The sequence below is a fragment of the Contarinia nasturtii genome, unplaced genomic scaffold, assembly GCF_009176525.2.
Source record: "Contarinia nasturtii isolate CC-2019 unplaced genomic scaffold, AAFC_CNas_1.1 Cnas_scaffold_285, whole genome shotgun sequence".
NCBI classification, from domain to species: Eukaryota; Metazoa; Arthropoda; class Insecta; order Diptera; family Cecidomyiidae; genus Contarinia; species Contarinia nasturtii.
The window spans coordinates 3,660,368-3,685,666 of NW_022197640.1; the positions used below are offsets into that span (position 1 = coordinate 3,660,368).

The 25,299-nt window shown below is 32.3% G+C and overlaps 1 protein-coding gene across 1 annotated transcript; it reads right to left on the reverse strand.

The window, feature by feature from the left end:
• Window positions 1-22,731: 22,731 nt before the first annotated feature.
• Window positions 22,732-23,394, reverse strand: LOC116337726. Its single transcript, XM_031762540.1, has 3 exons — window positions 23,337-23,394; window positions 23,049-23,192; window positions 22,732-22,991 (listed from the first exon to the last, which is right to left on the reverse strand). Exons 1-3 carry the CDS (start codon window positions 23,346-23,348, stop codon window positions 22,863-22,865), a joined length of 285 nt encoding a protein of 94 aa, XP_031618400.1. The 5' UTR covers window positions 23,349-23,394; the 3' UTR covers window positions 22,732-22,862.
• Between the last annotated feature and the right edge of the window lie 1,905 nt (window positions 23,395-25,299).

The window sequence follows — 25,299 nt, forward strand, 5'->3', positions numbered from 1 at the left end:
TACATTTGTTTTCTTGCGTCTATGTAAACATTGGTCATCGTGCATATGAATAAAAACTACACATAGAGAGTGTTTCGTATCAATTCTCTTCGAAATTATCAATGCTCTCAAAAATGTTAGGAAAAAAAAATTACGAACATGACAACTTGTTGCAAAATGAAGTGTGCTTAAATTCAAATGAATGCCGTAACTAGGTTCACCATTTGATTTTCGTCCCATGAATTGCTCGATAAAGAACAGACAAATTGATTTATGTAATGATAAAGCTGTCAACAATGAGTTGACTCAATTCAAATATACCTTATGCAAATGAATGGCTATACACAGATAAACGAGTAAAGTGTAGATAATATCTTTGGGTTAAAAAAGAAACTACAATTGGTTTGCATTCCTATGAACTTTTGTTTTTGAAATGTTTGTATCGCTCAAATGAGGATTCTATTATTGTGACTGCTTTTTTATGGTGATATGTTCGACGTAGTTTCAAATTCTGAATGAAAATCCATTTTGTGAACATGTTATAATTCCATTTTCGGACATTGATTGTGATTTCATGAAATTTGAATTCATTTTCTTACTAATTGAATTTGTGTGATTTTAAAACATGTACATTACCACATGTCCACCATATGAGTATTTTCATAATTGGGTATATTTGTTTTGGCATTTATTCAGATTGCACTTCTCTCATTCGCATTCATTTTCTGTTTGTCATCTCATTCTTGTTGCTGATATTATTTTTGTGACCTCCAGTTATTTTTCACATTCAAAATAAGCTTCAATTAATGCAGCTGCATTCATTTTATTTTTAAAACATTCAAAAGAATATGTCAAAGTACCACATACATTATCACTTTTCCAAATTCTTCACTTGCTTTTGTTTTTTCTTAAAAAGGTACTAGGTGTGTGTTCATTTCGTGTGTACACTTTTTCTGAGAATTTCTCTTTTTTTCAAATTCATACGTCACACTTCATTCGTGCATTAATGTGTAGAAATCTAATAGTAGAAATATATAATGAATGATTGAATCATTTAAAGATTTATCGTTTAATTTCATTTTCTTTGACGATTTATCGTTTTCCAAGCGTACATTTTTTTGAATATGCAGTAGAAACGATACTGTAGCTATCTTGAATGATTCAAATTGTTCTAACACCGACTTTTGTAGATTGTCGGCATTTGACATTTTACAATTCCAAGCACTTTTTTCCGTATCTCGTAAGCTGGGTTGAAGTATTGCACGCCAATGACGCGAATTCATTAATAATTCTGAATTTTTCGACATAACCATTGTTACTTAATCCATGGCTTCTCGTGTAGTTGGCTAATTTTTCTTCGCTTATGTTTGCTGGTGGCTAAAATTGGAATGTCGTGTGAACAACGAGAATGCTTCATGCATGAAAATGAACATGACTTTTGCAGATCATTGAATAATGTAAAAGCAAACTTATGAAAAATAAAGTGCAGCGCAGTCAATTTATTGAAATGATGGAAAAACTTAATTCGGATAATCCCCATTTCTGTGCGAAAATCATGTTCAACAGATCATAAGTTATATAAAACAACGTTCGATTCCAACATTGAATAATGATTGAAATTAAGGGAGCATATCAATTCAAACAGCATTTCATTCATTTATTTCTTTAGTTCTATCCAATTTTTTTTACTGTGTCTTCATCGGAAAAATGACTTGAATATTTTAGATCGACAAATTTTCATTAATCATCATGTTCATCAAACAACATCATAGCTTGAAGTTTAAATGTCTATAACATGGCATCGTAATGAAGTGGTCAGTTAAATTTATACACTTCAAATGCAAAGTAGTTGTTTCCTATGTTGCTGCTGATAATTATGGTCAACTTTAAATCAATAGTTAGTTTAAATGTTTGGTTTGAATCAGCTTGAGAAAAAAAGTTTACCGGTGTGTTGAAAAACGTAAAAAAATCCATATCTCACGCTCATATTTGCGATAATTTGTATTTGTTTTTCATCATTTAAACGATTTTGCATATTGAAATAGCCAAAATAAGTGATATAATTTAGTTTAAAGCGAAGAACGAAATGATTAAAGTGTTGTTTTTGTGCATGAAAATGTGCGACGGTTCATTCAGACGTCTTTGTTGTGTGTTCAAATAAACATAATTTGGGATTGAAAAAATGATGCATTTGGATTTTTTAAATAGGAAAATCCAAAAGGAATAAATTCCAATGCAGAATATTTGGATTTATTTTAATCAATTCTAACAATAAAACGAAAACACAAAAAAAAATTATCATTTGAAAAAAATAGTTTCTTTTTACGAAAAATCATTTTACACTGAACTTGCAAAATCAAAGTGTAAAATGCCGAATTCACAGCATTGTTGTTGTAGTGTGGATAATTCGACGTTTCACACTGTGTCAAATCAACAAACATTTGTGTTTACGCTGTTCAATTTCTCTGGGTACAGATTACATTGAGGCCAGTATTGGGCAAAGGGAACGGATTCCACCGATAATTGTTTCGATTTGCTAGAGTTTTTGACAAGAGAAAAATTATTTCGATCTCCTAGGGTTTTATTTAGCAAAGTTCGTAATAATTTTTGAGTTCGTCCATTACTGTTGATTGTTTTTTTTAGAAAACATAACATGTAATGGAATTTGTAACAAAAATCTTGCAAAAAACATTTGCTCAAAAAAAGTCGATAATACCACATTCTTACACACGAATAAATAACTTCGTTATGTTAAGTTAACAAAAATAAAATCATTTGAATTCATGCCATTTCGCATGTTTGTTTGAAATGTTAAACCTTTGAAGTTCCAAACATTTATTTTGCTAAAAAATAGAATGAACGACATATATAATTCGCAATATTTCCGTTTTTCTCATTCGTTTCGATGCAAGTGAAAATGAAAAAAAAAAAAGAAAATGAAGAGCAACACGAATAACAATCACAGTTCATATTCTGTGAACGCGACGAAGTGGGAGCAGGGGCGATGAGTAAAAATGAGATATGGTTGCAACGTGTGTTTTTCTATTGTGTGACAACAAAGGAAACTGAAATCTGAAGAGTTTGAGGGAACGAAGAATTGTCCACAAAAATAGCTTGAACGAAGAAAATAAGAGGAAAATCGTTTTATTTGCAACAAAGTATTGTAACACACACCATTGCAATGGTTTAGTTGCACTTTTAATATATTTTTCGTTTCATTTTTTTTCTCGTCATTCGTTAGATGTTAACAAATCACATTGGGGCAAATGTGGAACGAGCAATAGCAAATATACGACACTTTACTTTCTCACACTCAGACAATATATTTAGCTGTCGTCATCTGGATATCGTCAGCAGATGATACAAAGTGAAAACAATAATAAGCTTGTTATATACTGGTATTACTATAACAATCACTTCTATTGTTTTCACTTCGCATCATCTGCTGACGGCATCCAGATGAGCTGAAATATCCAGATGACGGCAGCTAAATATATTGTCTGCTCACACTACACTGTACCATAAATTTTCCAGATCACGATTTCCTATACTAGCCGCACAAGTGCGAATGGTTGTGTTTTTTCCCTTCGATTTCATTTTTTTGACGAATGATGTGAATGTCGAAATTTAAAAAAAAAGAAAGAAATATATGTATATGAAAGACATAGTGAAAAAGTTATGCGGTATTCGGCTTTGAAGAAAAGAAGATTTTTTTTGCATATAATAATTTTTCTCTCGCAGAAAAATAAAACGTTGAATGAGTTGTACTAAATGAGTTTATTCGCTTGAAAAGAGGTGGAATCAAAGTGTATTTTTAGTTTGAAAATAAATGTGGGTCGATTAAAAAAAACAACTCTATCGAAATTAAACTATATACTTCAGTTTCAAACAAACTATTGGGGCATGCACACATAAGAAAATGGCGACATACACATGTTTATAAGTGTGTATACCAAACAAAACGTTCACATTCTATTTGAAACATAAATCAGTTTTCTATATATTATAAAACTAGAGTGCTTATGCTATCCAGCCTTTATGTGCGCACTTTGAGCCTTTAATATTTCGTTTAATTATTGCAATGCTGCACAAATAAAATGCTCTTTTTTCATCTTTTAAGAAAATCAACCAAGCAGAAAATGAACCAGTTAGAACTTATAATGAATGATATTGCGTTGCAATTCAAAGGAATACAAAGAACGGGAAAGGCAAGCAATTTGAGCTCAAGACATTTATAAGCTAATTAAAAAAAGGTGCTGGCTTTCTTTTCGCATCAGAGTCCTGCATATTCAAAACTTAGTCAGATTATTCATTATAATGAGCAGAAATAATATTAGTTAACTAACTTCACTCAAGAAACCACGACTAACGTTGAAGGATAATGGGACTTTGTAAGTCAGTCACTTTTATATTGGTAGCACTTCACATATAAACAAATGGAAATAATGTCAGTCCCAGTTCTCCTTTTGTTTCTGTAACCTTTTCTAAACATTTCCACTGACAAAAATGAATATACACGCATCAATGACTCAGGTTCAAAACTGTTTGTTTTATTCTATCATATTTGAATTTTGAGCGGTGAGAATAAAATCTATATAAACAAAAACTAAATTCGACGTTATAGTTATGGTTTTTTAACTAACGTTAGCTAATGTTATTTTAATATCTGCTGCTCCATATCTGCAATTGGTCAAGCCAGTAACACATGATAACTAATTGGTTAAGGATGTTAGTCATAATGAATAAGGCAATTGGAGGAAATGACAGCAAATTTTAAAATTGGCCCGCTGTATAGTTTCGATTTGAGTTGTTAAATTACATGGACGTCCTTTGAAAATGGTGGCGCCACCGTCAGCTCAATGAGACTTGAAGTCTTCACATCCTGTCTTTGGAATAAAGTTATAATCATAATCAGTTATTATCATAATTATCACTTTGCCGTACTGTGTTTGGCATGAAATGGATTTGAGATTTTTGATTAAAAACTGGAAAAAAGCAAATAAATGAAAAAAAAGACTATCAAACACTCAAGCTTAAAATAGTGAAAACTAATTTTTGTCCTTTATATGTATAGCGAACATCTTCTTTGTGGTTTTTTCTTTTGTTTAATCCAAATTGAATTAAATTCTCACTCGTATATATAACGTGTTTTAGTATGAATGTTTTGGAACAAAAAACAATAATATTAACAAAAAAGAAGGGAAATACAATGATTTCATGCAATAATAAAAAAATGGTATTTCAATTGCCGAGAGCATTTAAATTGTTTGGTAGTGACATGTAAAGAGCGACGAATAAAAATTGAATAACAAAGCGTAACGTTAATACCAATCCTAAAGCGAATGAATTTTGAAACAATAAGAGAAAAAGAGAAGCAGACAATGATGTACATTTCAACATTTTTAACTCACACAAAGCACAGCAAATTCTATAATGACTTTTTTACGTACATAATTTTGAAAAAAAGGTGACAAGCAACAAACTCAAACATTTTACTAAATTAACTCGATTCACCAAAAGCGTGCAGAAAAATATAATTTGTACTTCTGGTTTGGATCATTTGCATCACAATCGAATTTGAAAAGTACATTGCTTTTATAATTATATGCTAGCATTGAGACTACTCTATAGCTCGAGTATGCTGTCTTTTAATCTTAAAGACACAATGAGTTTTTTTAAAGAATAAATTCAACACTATCTGAGTATAGCCTAGTTCAACGAAAGGAAAGTATTGGTGCCTTTAGAAAGAGGTTTAAACACGAATAATTAGCTCAAAGACATACATTTTTTTGGTTTTAAAAGGTTTTAATTTGACTTGGATAAGTGTACATCATTTTCCGCGTACATATAAAGCTGAAGTATGTTACGCTTAACTTGGTGGCAAATTTCATGATTCATTTATATTGATCGAAAACTTTTTGAACTGAATATAATTTTTTCATGAAGTAAAAAAATGCTTACTTCGAATTTAAAATTAAGACCGTATACATCGCGAAATTAAAAAAACATCTTTCTCACATTTGGGATTGAACGGCATTGCAATTGGAACAAGCTAGAGACATTGGATTCCATGCGGCACAATAACTAATCGTAAGCAATGTCCATGGTTGAAGAGCAATAAATTCAAGCGTAAACGAGTGAAAAAGGAAACTAAAAATATCTTATAACAGAGAGTCGATATCAGCGAGTCGAACATCAATATACACAACAGATTGTGTGCATTTGGAATCGCATAGTTGACTGTACAATGCAGACCATTATTTTAAGAAACATTATATTGAATCGACTAGAGTAACTATCCAATTGTCAGCGGTTGAATTTTATAACTCAGCCATTTACTTCAATTGTACAACATACAACAAACACTCACTGAACAAATCGAATGCCAATCGCGTGCATTTCGAACAATAATAATTTTTGATCACAACGCACACACACACACACATGATGAAAATAAACTATACTCATGCATGACCTAAGTAATAATTCACTGCGTGGCCGCATACATGGTAAACAGTATGTACAAAAGCACATATTGTAACATTTGCTGATTAGCTTTTATGAAAATGTGAAATGTCTCGAGCTTCTTGCTGCATTTGTATAAGTTCGAGTGCATTTCTTTTTTATTTTCCGATTCATTGGTAAGGTAAAGTGGGGTGAAGTGATAAGGGTTTTTGTGCACATACATAAAATTCACAATTTTTATTTTTTTGATCAGTTGAATGTCCTAATCGATAGAGAATTACCATAGCTAACACCCTATAGTCGCGAAATTTTCAAAAAAATATTTTCAAAAAAATTATGGGTACTTTTCAAAACAGTCGATTTTTGAGTCTCAGAAAAGTGGTGGGGTGAAGTGATAAATCATAAATTTTCGAACAAATGAAATAAAAGGAACAGTGAAACTGAAATGAATGTTTATTTTATGATCAATAATAAAAAATAAATTAACAAAGAATTTAAAAAATCATTCCTCGTCTGAAGTATCAGAGTCACAATGGACACAAGTAAAGTAGTTATTTTGAATGTTGGCACATTTTAAATGACAACAACAAGTTTCACTTGTTTTTTTTTTTTTTTGTTTTATTATTTCTTTGGATGTTCACTTGACCTTGTTCAAAATTAGACTTTTATAAAGTTCTAGATGTATTTTCTGCGACTATAACATGTTCTAGAATGTTCCATGGTTTTAAACGGATTTTTCTAGAAACTTCGACTCATTATATGTTGTCATAAGACAATGTTCTAGAATATTCCAAGACTTTCGAGAATCTTCTACAATGATTTTGACTTATATTCTTAAAAATTCTAGAATGTTCCATAAGTTTCTCGAATGTTCGAGAAAGTTCTATATGGAAATTGACCTATTTTTCTAGAAATGTCTATGAATTTCCAGAATTTTCTTTAGGTTTCTCATTCTTTCGAGAACCTTCTGTCGTTATCCATATGGATTTTTTCGAGAAATTTCTACATTTTTTTCGATTTTTCAAGAATATTCCATGGTTCACGAAAACCTAAAGCCCAATTATTAATAATTTATTATGGACTATGGTTATTAACACTTGATATCTACTAAATTTCCGACAAAACATGTCACCAAATTTCGAATGGAATTTATCACTTCACCCCACCGAAAATTTATCACTTCACCCCATCGACGTCATTTTGTGCGCAATGACGTGGAATCGAAACTATATGATATACTTTCAAAATTCTTTTGGATTTAGTTAGATATTCATTAAAACTACATGTAAAACATATTTGCCTGCTTTGAGCACCGGAAATGTTCTCAAAAATCATGACTGGCAGAGAGACTGAGAAAAACTTTTTGACGATCATTTTTGGGACTGGTCCGCGAGAGCAACTAATTTGCGTGCAAACACTTCGATGGCTGTCTATAAAATGAGCTGACAGCTCAAACTATCCTGTACGGTATATGGTTCGCCTCTCAGATAACTACCCTTGAAAATATGGCGATTTATCACTTCACCCCACTTATCACTTCACCCCACTTTACCTTATATGTGTACATTTTTATGTATGTAGAATATGGTATGATGTTGTGAGTGAGAGATTTATATGGTACTCACGCTTGCTCTTTTGTCCCATCTTGCAATGACAAGCAATCAGTGCACTCCCATATGCCGACACAGAAAGAGAGAGAGAGAGAGAGAGAGAGAGAGAGAGAGAGAGAGTCCTTGCGATTGTGAGCAGACTCTTGTGAAATTTGTGGTTTTCATTCTGCTTCAATGACGAATGCTTCCATTGGGTCAATTTTTTGTGTTAATGCTACACATTACACTGGTTTTCTCATCTCTTGCTGTTTGTTTGATTCCTGATTTATACGCTCGTAACATTTATCTTGAACTTATTCATTTCTTATGCGCAAATATTCAGAAGGTACAAAGGTCGTTTTTTTTTTTTAATGCAAAATGTGTTAGCAAACCGAATTTGATTCAAATCAATTGAAGATCTCATTTAATACGCAAGATAATGGTAACTAATAGAATTTTTTACACCAATTTTGCAAATCTTGCACATATTGAGATTAAATTCTTTGAATTGAATCACTTTCTCATTGGATATTGAAAAAATTAAATATCACCGAAATTTATAACTTTCAACAGGTCATAAGCTTCAATCAATATCAATCAACTAATATGAATACTTATGCAAATTATTTTTCATTCATTCCCTCTTTTTATATCGTTTTTTTTTTTTGAACGAAAACAGGATATCTTAAGAATGGAGTATATTTTGATATTCGAAAAAAATAATAATAAAAATGCTAGCTTTCTTATGACCTTTCAAGGTATATTTGGTTCTTTGTTTTTATTAGTTACAAATGAGAAAATTTGATTCTTACCAATATTAAATTTAAACATCGGCTACTTTGACTCTCATCGATAGATGTGACAAAAAGATATCGTTTTATTTGTCAGCTTAGAATGGCTTGACAAATCTTTTCCATTTTATAGTTGAGAGTGTTTGTTCAGTTTCCTTTCTATTTTCTTTATATAGTCCAGAAAACGAAGTTCAAAAGATTGCAATATATACATATCCTTGACCAATCCAATTTTTCTAGTGGTGATCGTCTTGATTTCGATGAACATGACAAACAGCCATACCAATCGGCTTTAAAGTAAAAGAAGAAGTCGAAGAAGAAGAAAAAATATATGAGAAAATTGCATTTAAGGTTTATTGTGTAGCATGTATAACAGTGCGTTTGTGTGTCCCAAAGTGAAAGGGAGAGAGAAATCAAGAGAGGTGCTCAATTGGGATTCGAGCGATTTACTGTATACGATATCGTTTAAATTACGGTCGGAAACTTTTGGAGAAAAATCCAATTTTGCTGCAGGCAGACAAAACAGAAAATAATTTCTTCATTTTATGTCGTGCTTTTGTTTGCGCTATGCAAAGAACTTCACAGTATCTGCTTTGCTGTTGTTATTTGTGATGATTTCCAACGAATTTCCGTCTACTTGTATTTAGTATGCAAATTGAATAGACTTTCGGTAATGATAGATTGTATTTGTGTAACGAAAAAAAAAATAACAACATACTTTATCTGCTCGTTTGAAAGTCACTTCACTCTTTCGCTTGCCAAAACCGATACACACTTTTTGTCCGCGCATAATGGTTGAGATTGGTGTTTACACTTTGCTCACCTTTGCCTCTGAGTTTTCACCTATTTTCCTTTTCGGAACTATTCATTACACTTTATATAACCAAGAATTCAGCACACAAAAAAGAGTACATCAGCTAAAAGAAAGAAAGCAGCAATAAGCGACACCAAATGGAAATCTTTGCTACAAAAAGTTTGTGATTTTATACGCTGAACATTGAGTTGAAATCTTCAACCTATGTTTATTTACTCGCTTTTAAGATACAATGTTCCTCGTGACGACAAGCGTAAATCATTGTCTTTATACGCGACACTATTCAACGTTATTCTGTATCTGAATAACATTTATACCATCAAATCATTCTTTTTCGGAACGATTTGATCACCTACATCACACCTCAAACATAAAACAAAATGATGGCAACATTGCTTTTCTATTTCACATTAAATGCGCTGTCATCTTTCATCGTCTTTTAAGCTAACGTCAACGTAGACAGTATGAGTACCTTTTTTCGTCGTCGTATAATTTTTTGATCAGCTAAACTATGCAATTTTTATAACTTTATCCATTCCTGTTTCATATTTTCCATTGGTTTATATGAAAACAGCTTGGAACGAAAAGATTTTACCTAGTTTTTCAATAAACCAAAACAAAAATTGGTTAAATGGTAAAAAACAGTCTATGGAGAAAAAATAGCACTTTCATTTTCTTGTGATTTTCAAATGATGCAGTTTATGCCTATATGATGCGCCTTATAATTTCAATCTCAAAGCATAACATGTATTTCTAGGGGGGAGACACAAACGATTAAACCATGATTCCAATATAAAAACACTAATCCTACTATTCCACCAATCCGTCATTTCATTGTCAAATGTGATGTCACATTTCGCCGCTATTCACTTTGTTGAAAACTTATTTATCGATACTGGAGTATGACATTTTGTTATTGATAATTAAAATTATTTTTTTCATCAATAAAATTTTAAGAAAGTGTATCTATTGTTTTGTAAATTTGTAATCGAGTTTTGAACTAAAAAATATTTCAAAAAAGAACAAATTACTATCTCAAAACAAGTTCAATGCTTTTATCAAATTCTGTACTATCGAATACAAAAACTTTGAATTAACCCATTTTCGCTATTCCATACACGGGATTAGTGAATCCATGAGAATCCAACTACTGAATTCTCTATTCCACTTTAATTTCTCGAATTTTTACACTAAAAAGTCTAATCCTATTCCACGTGTCTACCCCCTAGATGTATTTATGTGAAACGAACGAAGATCGGTGCGATTTCATATTTGAATTGACAAATACAATCCAATTTAATTTCATTAATCTATATGCATAATGCATACGCCTGTGGATAGTAGATATTATAATAACAAAAGATGCAAGGGTGAAATATCCACGAGGGATAGCTATTCAATAGGTATTTTACACATATCATGTTAACTAAAATCGTTAATATGTTCAAAGCACCAATTATTTGCACATTTTTAATGAGAATCATGCGTGGCGCTATTCAGCCTCTATAATCGATTATTCATATTCAGTGAATTGCATTCCTGAAATTATCGGTTCAAATGAATTTGTGCCTTAATTTTTTTTTGTCAGACGGGGCTATTCTTTTTCCGTTGCTCAATAAAAAATAAAATCTATTGATCAGTTCGGTAAGAGAAAAGTTTTGTCAGACATTTTATCACTGATCCTCTTCTACGTTTGAATGATTATTTAGAATTTAAATTATTTTATAATCTTATAGTAAATAATCAATGTGAGTATCCCTCAGTTTGGTGGCTTATAACGTTGCCTCATAACACCTCAGCTTTAGCCAATTTTAATCAAACAAAAAAATTACTTTGCTTCATCGGATGCAAAATCGTCGATGAACATATTCTCCTTTTGAACTGAGTGTATAAACACGCTTCGTCGAATATTCTGAATTAATTGAAATGTGTATTTGTGTAGAAAATTAGGAAACGTGTACGGGTAGGTTGTATGTTTGTGTGAGCGTTAAGTTAGTACGCAAGCACATTATAAGCAAAGTTGAATACGTGGCCAGAAAAAATGATGATTCAAATATAATGTTTGCGTTTTATATACACTTCCATTTCGGTCATGGGTTTGAGTTGCCATCAGTATATTTTTTATTATTATTTTCTTCTTTATTTTTCGTTCCTTATTCTGATTATCGTATACAGACACTAAATAGTTAAGAGGTAGAGCCAAAGAGAGAGAGAGAGAGAGAGAGAGAGAGAGAGAGAGAAAAGAAAAGAGTTAACGTTCTAGCGTGCTCATTTTCGTTTTGCCGATTCTCATCGGCGCTTTATACATATGGCAAATAAAAGCAAAGCGTGATAGTGAAAACAAAGCACAGAAAAGCGGCAAATTATACACGTTACATGCTTAACGGAACACACACGAGCCCAATTCTCTGCACGGAATCATACCGATTCACTCATTTTCCCACTGCATGGTGCGCTTTCAACAGATTTAACTACTAACACTTGTCGAGGAAAATTAAAATCGTATGCTCACCAAAAACCTATATATTTGCTCATTTTATTATGTACTTTACAAAAAGACGTAATGGTTGTATCCAAATACTATATGGATAACAACAGAACAAAGGAAACATTTGCGAATAGGGAACACACTCAGATACACATCTCTCTATCAAACCATCTGCACAGGATAAAAGACCAAAAACTATATAACGATAACACCTGATTATAGATTCTCACATTTCTTGTCGTGTTCAAGTGTTGCATTTCTTAAGTAACGATGTAATGAATTTAATTGAGTAAATTTTGTAAATTTTGTAGCATTCTCAAATAGATATAACACATTGTAGAGTGATATACACCAAATAAGTGGTGGCAAGACGAGCACCATTTGATATAACAAGGATATGAAACTAATATAAGTGTTTCCACGGCGTTTAGCATTCGCGTTCAAATGATTTGATAGTCTATTGAACATTTCTGAAGAAGAGAGGTATTCTTGGCCAAGATCCGCATGATAAAATGTGCAAACTCTCACAAAATGGTAAAAGAAGACATCACATTTAGATTTAAGCTATTTATAAGACCACATAGAATTGAATTTAATTCGATTTATTTAATCTTAGCAATAATGCACTATTTTCATGGACATTATAACTGAAAAACTTTTTTTAATTTTGATGCAACGTCGTCGTTTGCCAAAATATGCAATAGACACAATTCCTTAATCTATGTTGAGTTCTTTCTTTTTACTACAGCACCGAAGTCGCTTTATTTCCCATTCACATCGTCCCATTGAACAATTGGAACTCAATGTTGCCCTTATCGTTCACTTTGTTAAACAAAGCTATTCAATATATTTTTCGAATTGTTTGCTATATCGATGAATTATGCTTTTCTCCTAATTTGGCGTAATTTTGGTAAAATTGGTATTTCAAAGTTTTCAGTTTTATTCTATTGGTGTTTTTGTGTTGCATTGATAATTGGCCATTTGGTGAAATCACAAACAATTAATTCAATTTCATGTTCGGTGTTTCGTGCTCTGATTTTTCTATCCACAATATTGTACTTTCGATTCATTTAATTTCGTTGTGAAAATGAGAAAACATCAGTAAAATAGTAAATGGCGGAAAACCGGTGTCCGAGTGAAAGATTCAAGTCATTTCTCTTCCGGTTAATTACACTCAACAGATACAAATGTTGAAATAATGTCGGTGCCTTCGCATGGTTTTCCATTTCCATTTCCATTTCGGCAAAGTAACGGCTTTTCATCATATGAGAAACTTAAAATATAATATTCAGGTGTGCAAGCGTATGAAAACGGTGGAGCAAACGGGCGAATTTTCGTACACTAATTTATATCAATTTTATTCCATGCTCTTTATTGCGCGTGAGTGCTCTTTCTTGATGGCATAGCATTTTAATGAGATTATCAAACTATAAAGTGGATCATAAGGAAAATCATTATAGTAGACTCCAGGAATGCGTATGACATCGATACGGTAGGAGTGGTATTTCAGTTGACTGAACTTGCTTCAATCGAGAAACATTTTGATCAACTTTTGTCATTATTTTCAAATGCAACGCCATTATATGCACATTTCTTTAAAATGTACTTGCCAAATATCATCAACAAGATATATTGAGCAGCTCTGTCATGATGTAAATGGTAATTTGAAAATCGTACACTGAAAAAAATATTAAGAGCTTCGTTGTTCAGTGTTGGTATTTCCTGATGATTCATTTCAAAAAGATGAAACATCGTTTCTAATTGATTTTTTTTTTTTGAATGAACTTGAAATTCATTTGCATTTTATTTTAAATGATTGGATCTTTTGTTTAATGTGTTCGCAAATAATTTGAGAAAAGCAATATAATTATATGTCGGATTTTGACAGTGTATAATGTTAATATGTATGCATAGGTGCACAGACTTTAATATATCAGAGGGAGGCAAATGGTATCTATCAAAGGAGGCGATGTGTTGACCAGCAAAAAAAACTTCAACAAATTGAAAGATTTGAAAAGTTCAGAGCGATTTTCCAGATCGAGGCAAATCTCTGAGGTACGTGTGACAAAGGATGGCAAAACATTGAAATCTCCTCCCTTCTATCCGCACCCATGATATTCATCCATCAAACCAGTCGCATGCAGCTATTTAGTTTGTAATGACTTCAAAAACCAATCAAATAAATTCTTGTGTAAACAACATACATTCTATCATAATAGATTTAATCGCCTTTGAGATTCACGTTTGATTGGAATTAAGTTTACATAAATTTAAAGGCATCGTTTGAGAAAATGTACACAACTTTGGTCATCTTGGATGGCTGGGTGAATTGATGAGATTCGTTGTTGTGTACGTGTGTGTGTGCAATGCATATGTGTGTATACCAATCGATATTTATTTAGCTTACATTAGTTGAATGAATAATTGATTTAACCTCGTGGCAATTTTTAATTAATAAAATATGTTTTATCGTATTCAACATTATTGTACTCGAATATCTAATTATTGGGGAAAATGTATTGTAGTTATGCTGTCGGGCATTAAATGCCCATTCGGTTTTTCGATTGTAATTGTGAATGCGCATTTGATTGAGTTACACATTCGTCAGCAAAACTCAGAACTGATTTCATATATATATTCGTACTGTCGGGCATATATATATATATGAGAAATACAGAAATGTGACTGATTATTGACGAATATTAACGATACGAAAACCAAAATTTATGGAATAATTTGTGTTTAACCTCAGCAATCTGGAAGTTCGATAAGTGCACATGTGGTTCACTTGTGAACACAAATTATTCAATCAAACTCTGTACAATATTTAATAAATGACTGATCAACTATGAACAACCAACCGTCCAAACTAGTGGTCTCACATTAAGTGCGAGTAGTAGTAATTCGACTGCAATTATCTTCAAATCGGTTCAAGTCATTTTTGCGGTTGCATTATGTGTTCAATTCATTTCAATGCCTGTTCTTCTATTATTTTTCGCTGTGTACGTTTTTCGAATGCGAAAAAGCGGTGCACTCAGTCATAGTCAAATGCGGAAATTTGGATTTGGTTTCTGGCTTTGGCTTATAAATTCCGTCTATATAAAATATTTTCAGCAAATTTTACGAATTTGTCGAGGGCGCTTCCAAGTCAAGTGCATTTGTTGCAAACGACTCCATTCGAAATTCGAAACATTTTGAAACGATTAAAATTGTACAATTGTATCGATCAAAATGGCCGATAAACTCAAAATAACACTCGAGTCTGGTAAATTGCTTTGAAATCAAAGAAAAACCAGTTTAATCTTGTGCATGAAATCATATTTTTCGTTTTTCTTCGTTTTCTCAAATCACATAATTTTCTTCGTTTCTCTTATTTTTCACAAATGTTATTGCACTTGTAACCTTCCGCTTTAAATATCAATCTGTAAATCTTTCATGCTTTCCATGTAAACCATTAATCCACATAATATATAGAAAGCATATAATATGAATGGCTAAAAATAAAAAAGGGACCGTATTTTTCTCAAGTGCAAAATATTTTATGGGAAAGTTGAAAATGAAAAAAAGGTCGCACAATTTTTTATTTTACCGAAAAGCCGATTTTTTCATTTGTTCGTTTACACAAAAAAAAAAAACAGTTTCCCATCTTCATATTTGAGCATTCATATAGCACATAGTCGCGTTTAAAAGTACGTCATCTCACATTGTATCACATCAAATCGCACACAAAACTACTGTGAAAGCAGTTTTTCCATGAAATAAATGCTCTTTGTTAGACGATTGCATTTATTGAAATTGTTTTGTAAGAAATGTTGTTTGTGTATAGTATGCTCTTACTTGATTGATTCAACATGGAATCAATATGAAGGAAAAATGATTTCGAATGGTGCAAGCGTATGGTGAAGATATCCGTTGTAATTGAACAAGTAACCGACAGAAATTAAGAAGAAGAGGAAAAAAAATCACATACATGTATATATATTTGTGTTGCTTTTATTGTTGTGGTTGTTGTTGTTGTTTTGTACTTGTTATTGCTGTATCGGATTATATTACATTTTTCGACTGATTTTGGCGGGTGCTACGATTGCTTTCGATTCTTCTACAATGAGAAAAGAATTTGTATGGAATCTGTGGAAAAATGTTCTGTAAATATTGTTTGCATTTAGTGTTTTCTTTGTTGGTTTTCGTATTTACGATTACGTCGAACGATTTCGTCTTGTTGCGTTATATCGTTGACAACATGAAATTGATATTTTATGACATTTCTGATTTCTTGTTTATTTGATTGTATAAAATAATCAGAAGTTTTCTATATCACGATTTCTTATTTTTTGAATCAGTCAAAACATGTGATTGGATCGATTTCAAGTATGGATGTAGATAAATGAGGGAACGTATGAGTGATAAAATATAACAATACTGTGGCTGTACAACGATAGAAACTACTTCACTTTTACGTAAATATCTAGCAAGCAATGAAAATCTATAGTTGTTTCACTTCTTTATAGCCAAACAAACGTAATACGTAAATTGTAAATCCATTCACTTTCATTCGTGTAGAATATATGGCACGTTGCAAAAGGGTTTATCATTTCAAAAGATATTGACATTAAAACATTTTTGAATGGTTTAAATATCCCAATCGATGATACGCAATTTTTCTGCTGTAGAACGTTAAATTAAACGATAACTATATACCACAGTCAATGTCAATGTATTTGCATACTTTCAATTATGCCATAACTAAGCACTTGACTTGTTGTGGAATTTTTTTCACAAGAAGGCACTTTGAAGTTTAATTTCAATGATTTAATTTTCTATTGAGAAAAGCAACGACTTAATTAAATCGGACGGAGCTACCCGGACTTACACCAATGTATAATTGACACAGTATACAGTCAACCATTCAATTTGGAATACTGCAACAAATTCAATATACTAAACTACTTTACTTGTGTTATGAAAATGAAATGCAACGTTGCTATTCCCCATAAGTTATGGGCCATAACTGCAAATTATTGTGAAGATAGCATTGGATTAGTTTGGCCTGTGACTCTGTATCATACCACATTGAAAAATGATGATTTCTATAAATGTAGCTAAAATGCTTTAAATTGGAATATCGAGACAATGTGGAGTACAATGTTTTTAATCTATCATCTAAACAATGTGAGTGTATGTCGTGCAAACTATTTTGGTTCATCATGTTATAAAATCACAATATGCATTCGATAATAGAGTAATTTGGTAGATCAATCTTTGCAAAATCGTACCCACTGTGAACTTTATGGGTCATTTCTGAATATGAGACGCTTTTAGCTTTGCTTGAGACTCCAAACGTGATGGTGAAATATTTGCACGGAGTTTGTAATCATACTTTATAGAATCCACATTGATTATGTGCTGATCGATATTTTATTGTAAGCAGATAAAGCAGTGCTCATAACTTATAACGTGTTTTTGATATAATGATCTTTGCTCTATAAAATTGATTGTTTTACTCATTACATTTTAGACGTATGCCATCAATTTCATTTGGCTATGGCGTGCTTTTTGTTCGCTGTGAACATAATTCATCAGTTTTACATTTTGTCATTATGACTTGAGAAATTAGTTCTTTTAATGGCAATACGATTTTTATGGTGTTTTTTGTTCTCCGCATTATTATTTTTGGTTTTTATATCATTCACATACATAGATAAAGATTGGCATTGAAATGGACAAACCCAAATGTGTGTAATGTGTAATTAATTTTCATCATTATAATTGTTATTAAATCGATTATCGTGTAACAAAAGCAAAGGAAACTAAATCATATTAAATAATAAAAGATAATGAGAGCAACCCGAAGATTGAGCGAATACAAGTTGCTGAAAAAAGTGAGTGAGATAGAGTATAAATCGTTTCGTAATTTCAAAACTAATAAAACTCCTGTCATAGCGAGTAAAAATCGGAACTGTCGATGAAAAAAAAAAACAGGGAACAAAATAAAAGAGGAATGAAAAGAAATGAAGTAATGAAACTAAACGAATAGAATGATAAAATTTGCCATGAAGATTTGCACGAATTTCCAATTACATCGAATGGTTACATTAAGCTCAAATTTCGTCTCGATCTCTATTTTTATACCTCCATTCAGAAACGGTATAATACGGCACATGCAGCAGATTTTGCCAAATATTGTGACGATGTATTCGATGCATTCGATACGTGTTTCTTTTATTTAATTGGCTATAGTCTCTGCATGCAGCTTGTCATGCCCCTACTTCTATTTGTTCAACAGCTTGCACAACTACACTCACTAGTTACCGAGTCCGGAAGAAAAATTGAACTCAACTTTATGAGAATGAATTGACAGAGGAACGAAACAATGTAGAAATATCAGCGCAAAGGGGGGCATGGCAACAATGATAACAAGAAACAATGAAAAAGTGACACAAACTGAAAAAGTGAAATAGAGAGAGAGAGAGAGAGAGAGAGAGAGAAAAATGTCTGTAAACTTTGAATAGTTCTCGGTGTAGTATTTTGTGCTCTTATTTCAATGAAACTTTGTTCGCTGTTGACTTTGCTCAAGTCCAAAGTTTAAATAATTGAATTACAGTTAGTGGTATCAGAGTATTATCAGTTGTACGACGTCACAAGGATTCAGTTGGAGGAGCAAGAATTTGCTGTGTTTGAAAGTAAGAATTGGCCAAAAGATAAATAAGAATGAAAATCAATAGTGGCATTTTACAGAGATAGAAGAGAGAGAGAGAAAAAAAACGGAAACAACGAAAATTTAAGTAATAAGCGTTTGAAGTGTATTAATGCCCGCATCATGCTCTATCATTAAGAAAGCGATTCGCATCGCAAAGAGTGTGGGATGCTTTATTGTGAAATCGGTGCATAATTGTTATTACTTTACAACAATTTAGATAAGAGCAGCATTACATGCTGGCATTCTGCTAATCTCCTTCTCCTGCACCAAGCTATCCCGTCGTTAACAATGATAGCAGCCATCGAAATTCAAGTAAAATTCAAATTATCGCTGAAACATTCAATTATTGTTCTTCTTTTCGATGTCGTTTCTGGCTCTTGGCCCCCCGACAAAAAAAAAATTGCACTTGAATGTACTCAACGAAGAGAAATGAAACGATGAAATGATGGCACAGGTGATAAAAAGCATAATCTTATCGTAACAAGTGATGCTAAGTTTGGAAAAAAATTGAGCTTATTAAAAGTTATGGAATGCTGGTGACATAAATATTTACAAGAAAACTTTACGTGAAACCACCGAACGTATGCCATGCGATAATATCGATATTGCTACTAAATAGTTAAGCAGTTAACTTAATTGCAATACCGCTGATACAGAATAGCATAGGACATTTTAATGAAATTGAAAAGTTTTTTTTTCCACGTCAAACTAAAGGGATTTAAAAGTTGTCAATGTTCACATCTGTTGAGCTGATTTTTCTCCATTAAAATGGAATGGGATGTTTTAATTAAAAATTTAAACACAATAACATTATCATAAAAGTGTCCAAATTACTAGCATCTAGTCGGAGCCAGTTTGACCATTTTATAAAATGAATCATTTTGTTTTAGTAATATTCGAAGGGGACAAAGTGCTTCGAACATTTGGTTTCGATAAATGCTTAAGAATACACGATATTATGTTGTTTGGCTTTAACAAGCCAATGTTAGTCTCTTGACGAGATTTTCACTGATGGCAGTGAAAAAAAACACGAGACAATGAGATTCGGTTTAAAATCATATACTCACAACACATGCACGAGTCAACGTCACAAATATCTCCTGTAATTTAGTTGTGTTTGTAGAGCTATTTGTTTACAATGCTAACGATACCTTTCAATTCCTTCGTCAAACATAATTTCGTGTGCTTTTCATCCATTCTCCACACCGAAAATCGGCAAAACTGTTATGTACTTCATAAAGGTACGCGCTCTGTCGCTCTTTTCGTTTTTAAGCAGATACACATACCTCGATATCTATGTATGGAGGTAGAGCTATCATACACACACACATGAATCGGTGTGCAAACAATTTACTAACGAGAAGTCAAACAACTTTTAAACATTCGATTGGTGGTGTATAGTTCACGTAGTTTTTGGTTTTGGATGCATAAAACGAATGATGTGTTCTGCATAAGTCATTTTGTTAATAATGAGCGGAATGCATTGCAATGATTCAAACGAAAAATTGACAAAAGTTTACGCGCAAACAAATCGGTTTACACGCGACACAGGTTTACATTGTTGAAATGACATTGTTGAAATGGAATAATGCAACAATTCACTTTGACATGAAAATAAAACCATTTCAAACTCATGAAAACGGCCGACAATTTTTTGAATGTATGGATGGAAGACAAGTTAAGTCAATGGACCCACAGTCGGAGCAAAAATTCTTTATAAAATTGATTCAAATAAAATACGTCAATTTGTATATGCAACAAGCAACCGACTGTAAACGTTGAATTATACTATGTTATGTGATAAAACTGTTGAAGCAACGTAAACATTTTTAACAGAAATCATACATTAACTGTTCGCATTGTATCAGTGAGTCTTTTATGTCTTGATGAATTATTTGTCTTTTTGGAATGCAGCTCGAGTTTGAAATTGTTTGTCAGTTTCCGTTATCACTCTTATGTTTTTAACTTTCGTTACAATATTTGAATATTTGCGCTATTTGAATATCAAACCGCACAGCAATTGCACAGAAACGGCTGAATACATCGAAGTTGAAAATAAATGCAATGCGATGAGATTTTACTTTGAAAACTGATTTACTTAAAAAAAGACGCACATAAATTTAATACTGCTTCAAAAAAAAACTAATCAAGTGTGTCGACCTGAAAACAAAGACTCAAAAATGTCAACATATATTGTGGCATATCAAAATCTGTTTGACTTCTGTGATATAACATCGTCGGGTTTACTCAGTGCATACAGAGCATATTTAAAATGCACGATGCACACTAATGAATTGCATTGTTACACTGAATTTAATTTCCAAGTGCAGAAAATGCAGAAAATATACATGTTGTAAGAAGAAAGATTTTCAATGATATTGCTTCAGCTGTTTGCATGCAAATGTTAACAATACAGACGATTTATACGGAACGTTGTATCGCATTATTGCGGCAAACTGAAGTGATGTAGACAGATACAACATTTACATGGTATGTACGTATGTATGTGTGTTTGTCACAAAAGGGTAAAGCATAGCACAAAACCAATGCAATTGCAATTGGAAACTACTGGATGAAATTTGCACGCACGTCGATGCACTTTAAGTGTATCGTAATTAGTAAAATGTTTACAATCAAACAATGGAATATTAAGTTCATAAGTAATTTGAATTAAGATTATTACATTCAATGTGCATATGCAAAGCCAAATTGGGAATGCAAGTGCGAGTGAATGCTGACAGTGAAATTGAAAATATTGTTTTTTTTTCGTTTTCTAGTTCTTCTTCTTCTTCGGGTTGTTTTTCTTTTACCATTTTAAAAATGTGTGGTACAGGCAAATCATGTAAATGCTTGGGTATGCACCGAATGGGAATGGGAGAATTTGTATTTACCATAGACTTACTATTCAAGACGTTAAAGTATATTCGATTCGTTTGCGGAATGACTTCGGTTGAAAGAGGAAATTGAAAAATCTAGAATGATTTGAAGGAGGACGGACCTTGTCCATTTTAGTTGAACACGTAAAGCATATGAATTAGGTTTTATTGAATATATATATATATCGATATATCGCATTCAGCATATACAGCTACCACATTACTATTGGGATGAGAAAATTTTTCCGGCACAGGAAAATGAACGTCGTGTTTTCTCTCTCTATTCATTCACATTGCTTTCTCAAGTATGGTGCTCGGCATATGATTCATTTCGATAATGCTATTGAATATCGAACAACACAATTGAAATTATAGATGTGCGTGCAAGAAACCATAAAATTGTTCGTGATAAAGTATTCTAGTTATCGGAGTGTGTTTCGAACATTTTTGTATTCACTTTATTTGTTTAACTTGACAATAGAAATTCCGTGGAATAGTTGCTGTCTGGATATATTTGCGAAACGAAATTGTCGATTAAAATCGGTTCACTACAATTCAGTTTCTGGCATGCGCTTCGAAAACTGAATAAATCAAATACGCTTTTTTTTAGACAAAGTAATTAAAACTATTAGGCAAACAATCATATGTATTGCGTCACGTATTTCGAATGCGATTCAAGCCGTTTTGTTAATGTACAATTGTACATTCAGCGCAAAAGTGAAAATGCCACATCTACACTTATTAACTTTTCGACGAAAATTCGAATGAATGCATTTGGAAAAGTCTTTATTAAATCCGGAGTCGTTCATTGCGCAAACATTGAACACTGATCATTAAAGTTGAAAATAATCTAAAATCTATCGTTTTCTCCACATCGTTAGAACTTTAGTTTGCGAATCTCCTTCACTTTTATTCAGCTAATCAATTTCTTTATGGTTCGGTTTTTTTAGCCGCAAAAACTCGTTCACTGCATTTTATACAACTTAATTGAAAAGAGATTGCAAGTTGGCAGAATAGAGCTTAAAACAAAACTTTTAAACTTTTATAATGTGCGTTTATTCTTTGTTCAATGTTTTTGTTTTTTCATTTTCTCTTTCAATTTTTACAATTTTCACATTTGTAATATGTGCTTCAGAAGAAAATGATATTTCTCATTGAATATCTCACAGAAAAACTGGTGATGTGAATGGAGCCGCAGCGTATGGAGTCGAATATGCTAATGGACTGGCAATATAAGGTGAAGCAGCAATTACTGGTGAAGCAACATAAGCAGCATTGTAATTTCTTGATACCTGCAGAAGAGGTTGATTCAATTTTTGTTACTGTGAAAAATGATATGATAAACTTACGACTTGGGAACTTGTGGCTGTTACGAATGGCAAAGGTGCTGGGACAGGGGCTATAAGTGGTGCATTATATGCAATTGGGGCCACTCCAACGAGTGAAGGCTTTGCGCTAGCACAAGCGATGACCATTAGAATAACAATTGAAATCTGTAAATAAAAAAAAACGACATTTCTATAATTTATTTTGATTTTGATGAACAAACGAAACATCTTCAGCTAAAAGTGCTCAACCAGAAAATGTAATTTATTAATTTTAAAATAATAAATGATGTACCACAAATAGATACTAACAAACTTATTCATTGTAATTGATTTATTTGTGATGCTTTCAATTCGACGTCTGGATTGAATTTAGTATCGAATCATAATCATGTCGGTCTTTTTATACGAAAATATATGCAACCAGTGAATTTCATCAAGTATCCCACAATGACTGCGTAAAATCTATCGCAATTTTTATTTAACAACTTAATCACGTAGCACATTTTGAGGTAATTTTGAACGCGTCCAGCAGTCATACATTTGACAAATAACATCCGCTAACTCAACAATTACTATATTTCAGTTGCCACTTCAATTAATTTTGTGTTTTGAAATAAAAACTTTGAATGAACGTGTACGTTTTTGCATAATTCGTTACATCGTTTTTCGGTAATCTGTTTTTATCAAAATGCATGCAATTCATTTTTACCAAAGATGCCACACAATTTTACTTATAAGAACCATTGAAATCAATCTACTGTATTGTACAGATGACTGAATAATGTATTGAATTTTAAATTTGAATGCTGTAGAATGGGAATGTGTCAAACAGAAAAATAATGTGAATTATTGCACTTTGGGGAGTATATCGTTCAACGTATCATAACAGCATGTTTGTGGATGGTTTTGTGTGAGAAGCTCTATCATTTGATGAAAGTATGTAATAAGGAAATGTGAATATTTAAACCAGCTTAAAGTGCTTTTAACTATTCATTGTCTTTGAACATTTTCCAATGAGCAAAAGTTTGACAAGGAATTTGAGCATCGGTGAATGATTGGAAATAAGGTTGTTGCACATGTGCCAATTGAGCGTGATGACTTCTGAGTCAATCTTTGAGTCAATCTTCGAGTCAAATATATTCTGTATGGATGCGAGACGTAGGTTGTACAAAGCAAATCGATGGATAAGGGACGTTGCTAGCGTAGCCAAAAATGGCACAAATTTTGATCATTTAATAAGCACTTCCGCATAGTGAAGTTGTTGCGCTGCTTAGCTGTCTGTATCTGGAGAAAATGATTCTAGAGAGAGATTCCGAAGACATGATATCGATTCTGCGAGTTGAGAGAAAATATCCTGAAATTGAGTACAGAGATAGAAATTCAAAACCTGGACCTATTATTATGCTTCCATGTGGAGATGCATTTTATAAAAGTGGCGCTCTTCAGGTGGCTCTCAATTATAAAAAGCCAAGTGTTTTTTTTTCATGCGCCTGCCGCTGTGGAAGCTACTATTTCACGGAGCCAGTTGAGGAGCGATGGTGTTTTTTAAATGAGGTTTTAACGGCATTGGATCGAAATGGCTTACAAATATGAATGTTCCTAATTTTCCCAAAAACCAATTCGATGATTTTTTAACATATATTACAAATAATTACTGTAAAACTGGTTGTTCGATTATTGTATAAATGTCTTTGATAGTCAACACCATCTTCATAGTACTTCTTCAAATTCATGGCAGTTGTCCTACAAAAACATATGTAATCATATGAAATGTATAAACATATGTAATTTTACCTAATGTTAATTAATTCCATTCCTCAAACTGGAATATTGTGCAAATAATTGAGCATGAGTTTGGCTAACTTCATTTGATAAACGCTCGTAATTCGATTTTCGAAACAGTAGTGAAATGATGTTTAAAAAAAACCAATTTACCACGTACATGAAATGGTAAAACGGTTTATGTCTCTTTTTTTCTTGAATTGCCCGTGTCATGTGCTCCAAATATTGATACCAACGAATACTCATCGCCACATCAAATTCAAGTGCATGTATTATATAAAAGTTTGTCTGATGAGCATGTTTGGCGCACAAAATTCATGTCTGTGAAAGTCAGTGTGAAGTGAACTGAAAAGAGCAACAATCGTAATTACTAAGGCAGCATGCTCATCACGTTTATGTGTGAAATCACTTTTGTATTTATTTAGCATAATTTAGTTAGTACAAATCAATATCTGATTAAGAATAGACGTGATTTGTGTACAATTGTATT

Excerpts from the sequence above, each read along its gene's own strand:
- LOC116337726 (XM_031762540.1), bottom strand. Across the intron at positions 22,992-23,048 it reads CAGCCACAAGTTCCCAAGTC|GTATCAAGAAATTACAATGC; the intron begins GTAAGTTTATCA and ends CCTCTTCTGCAG.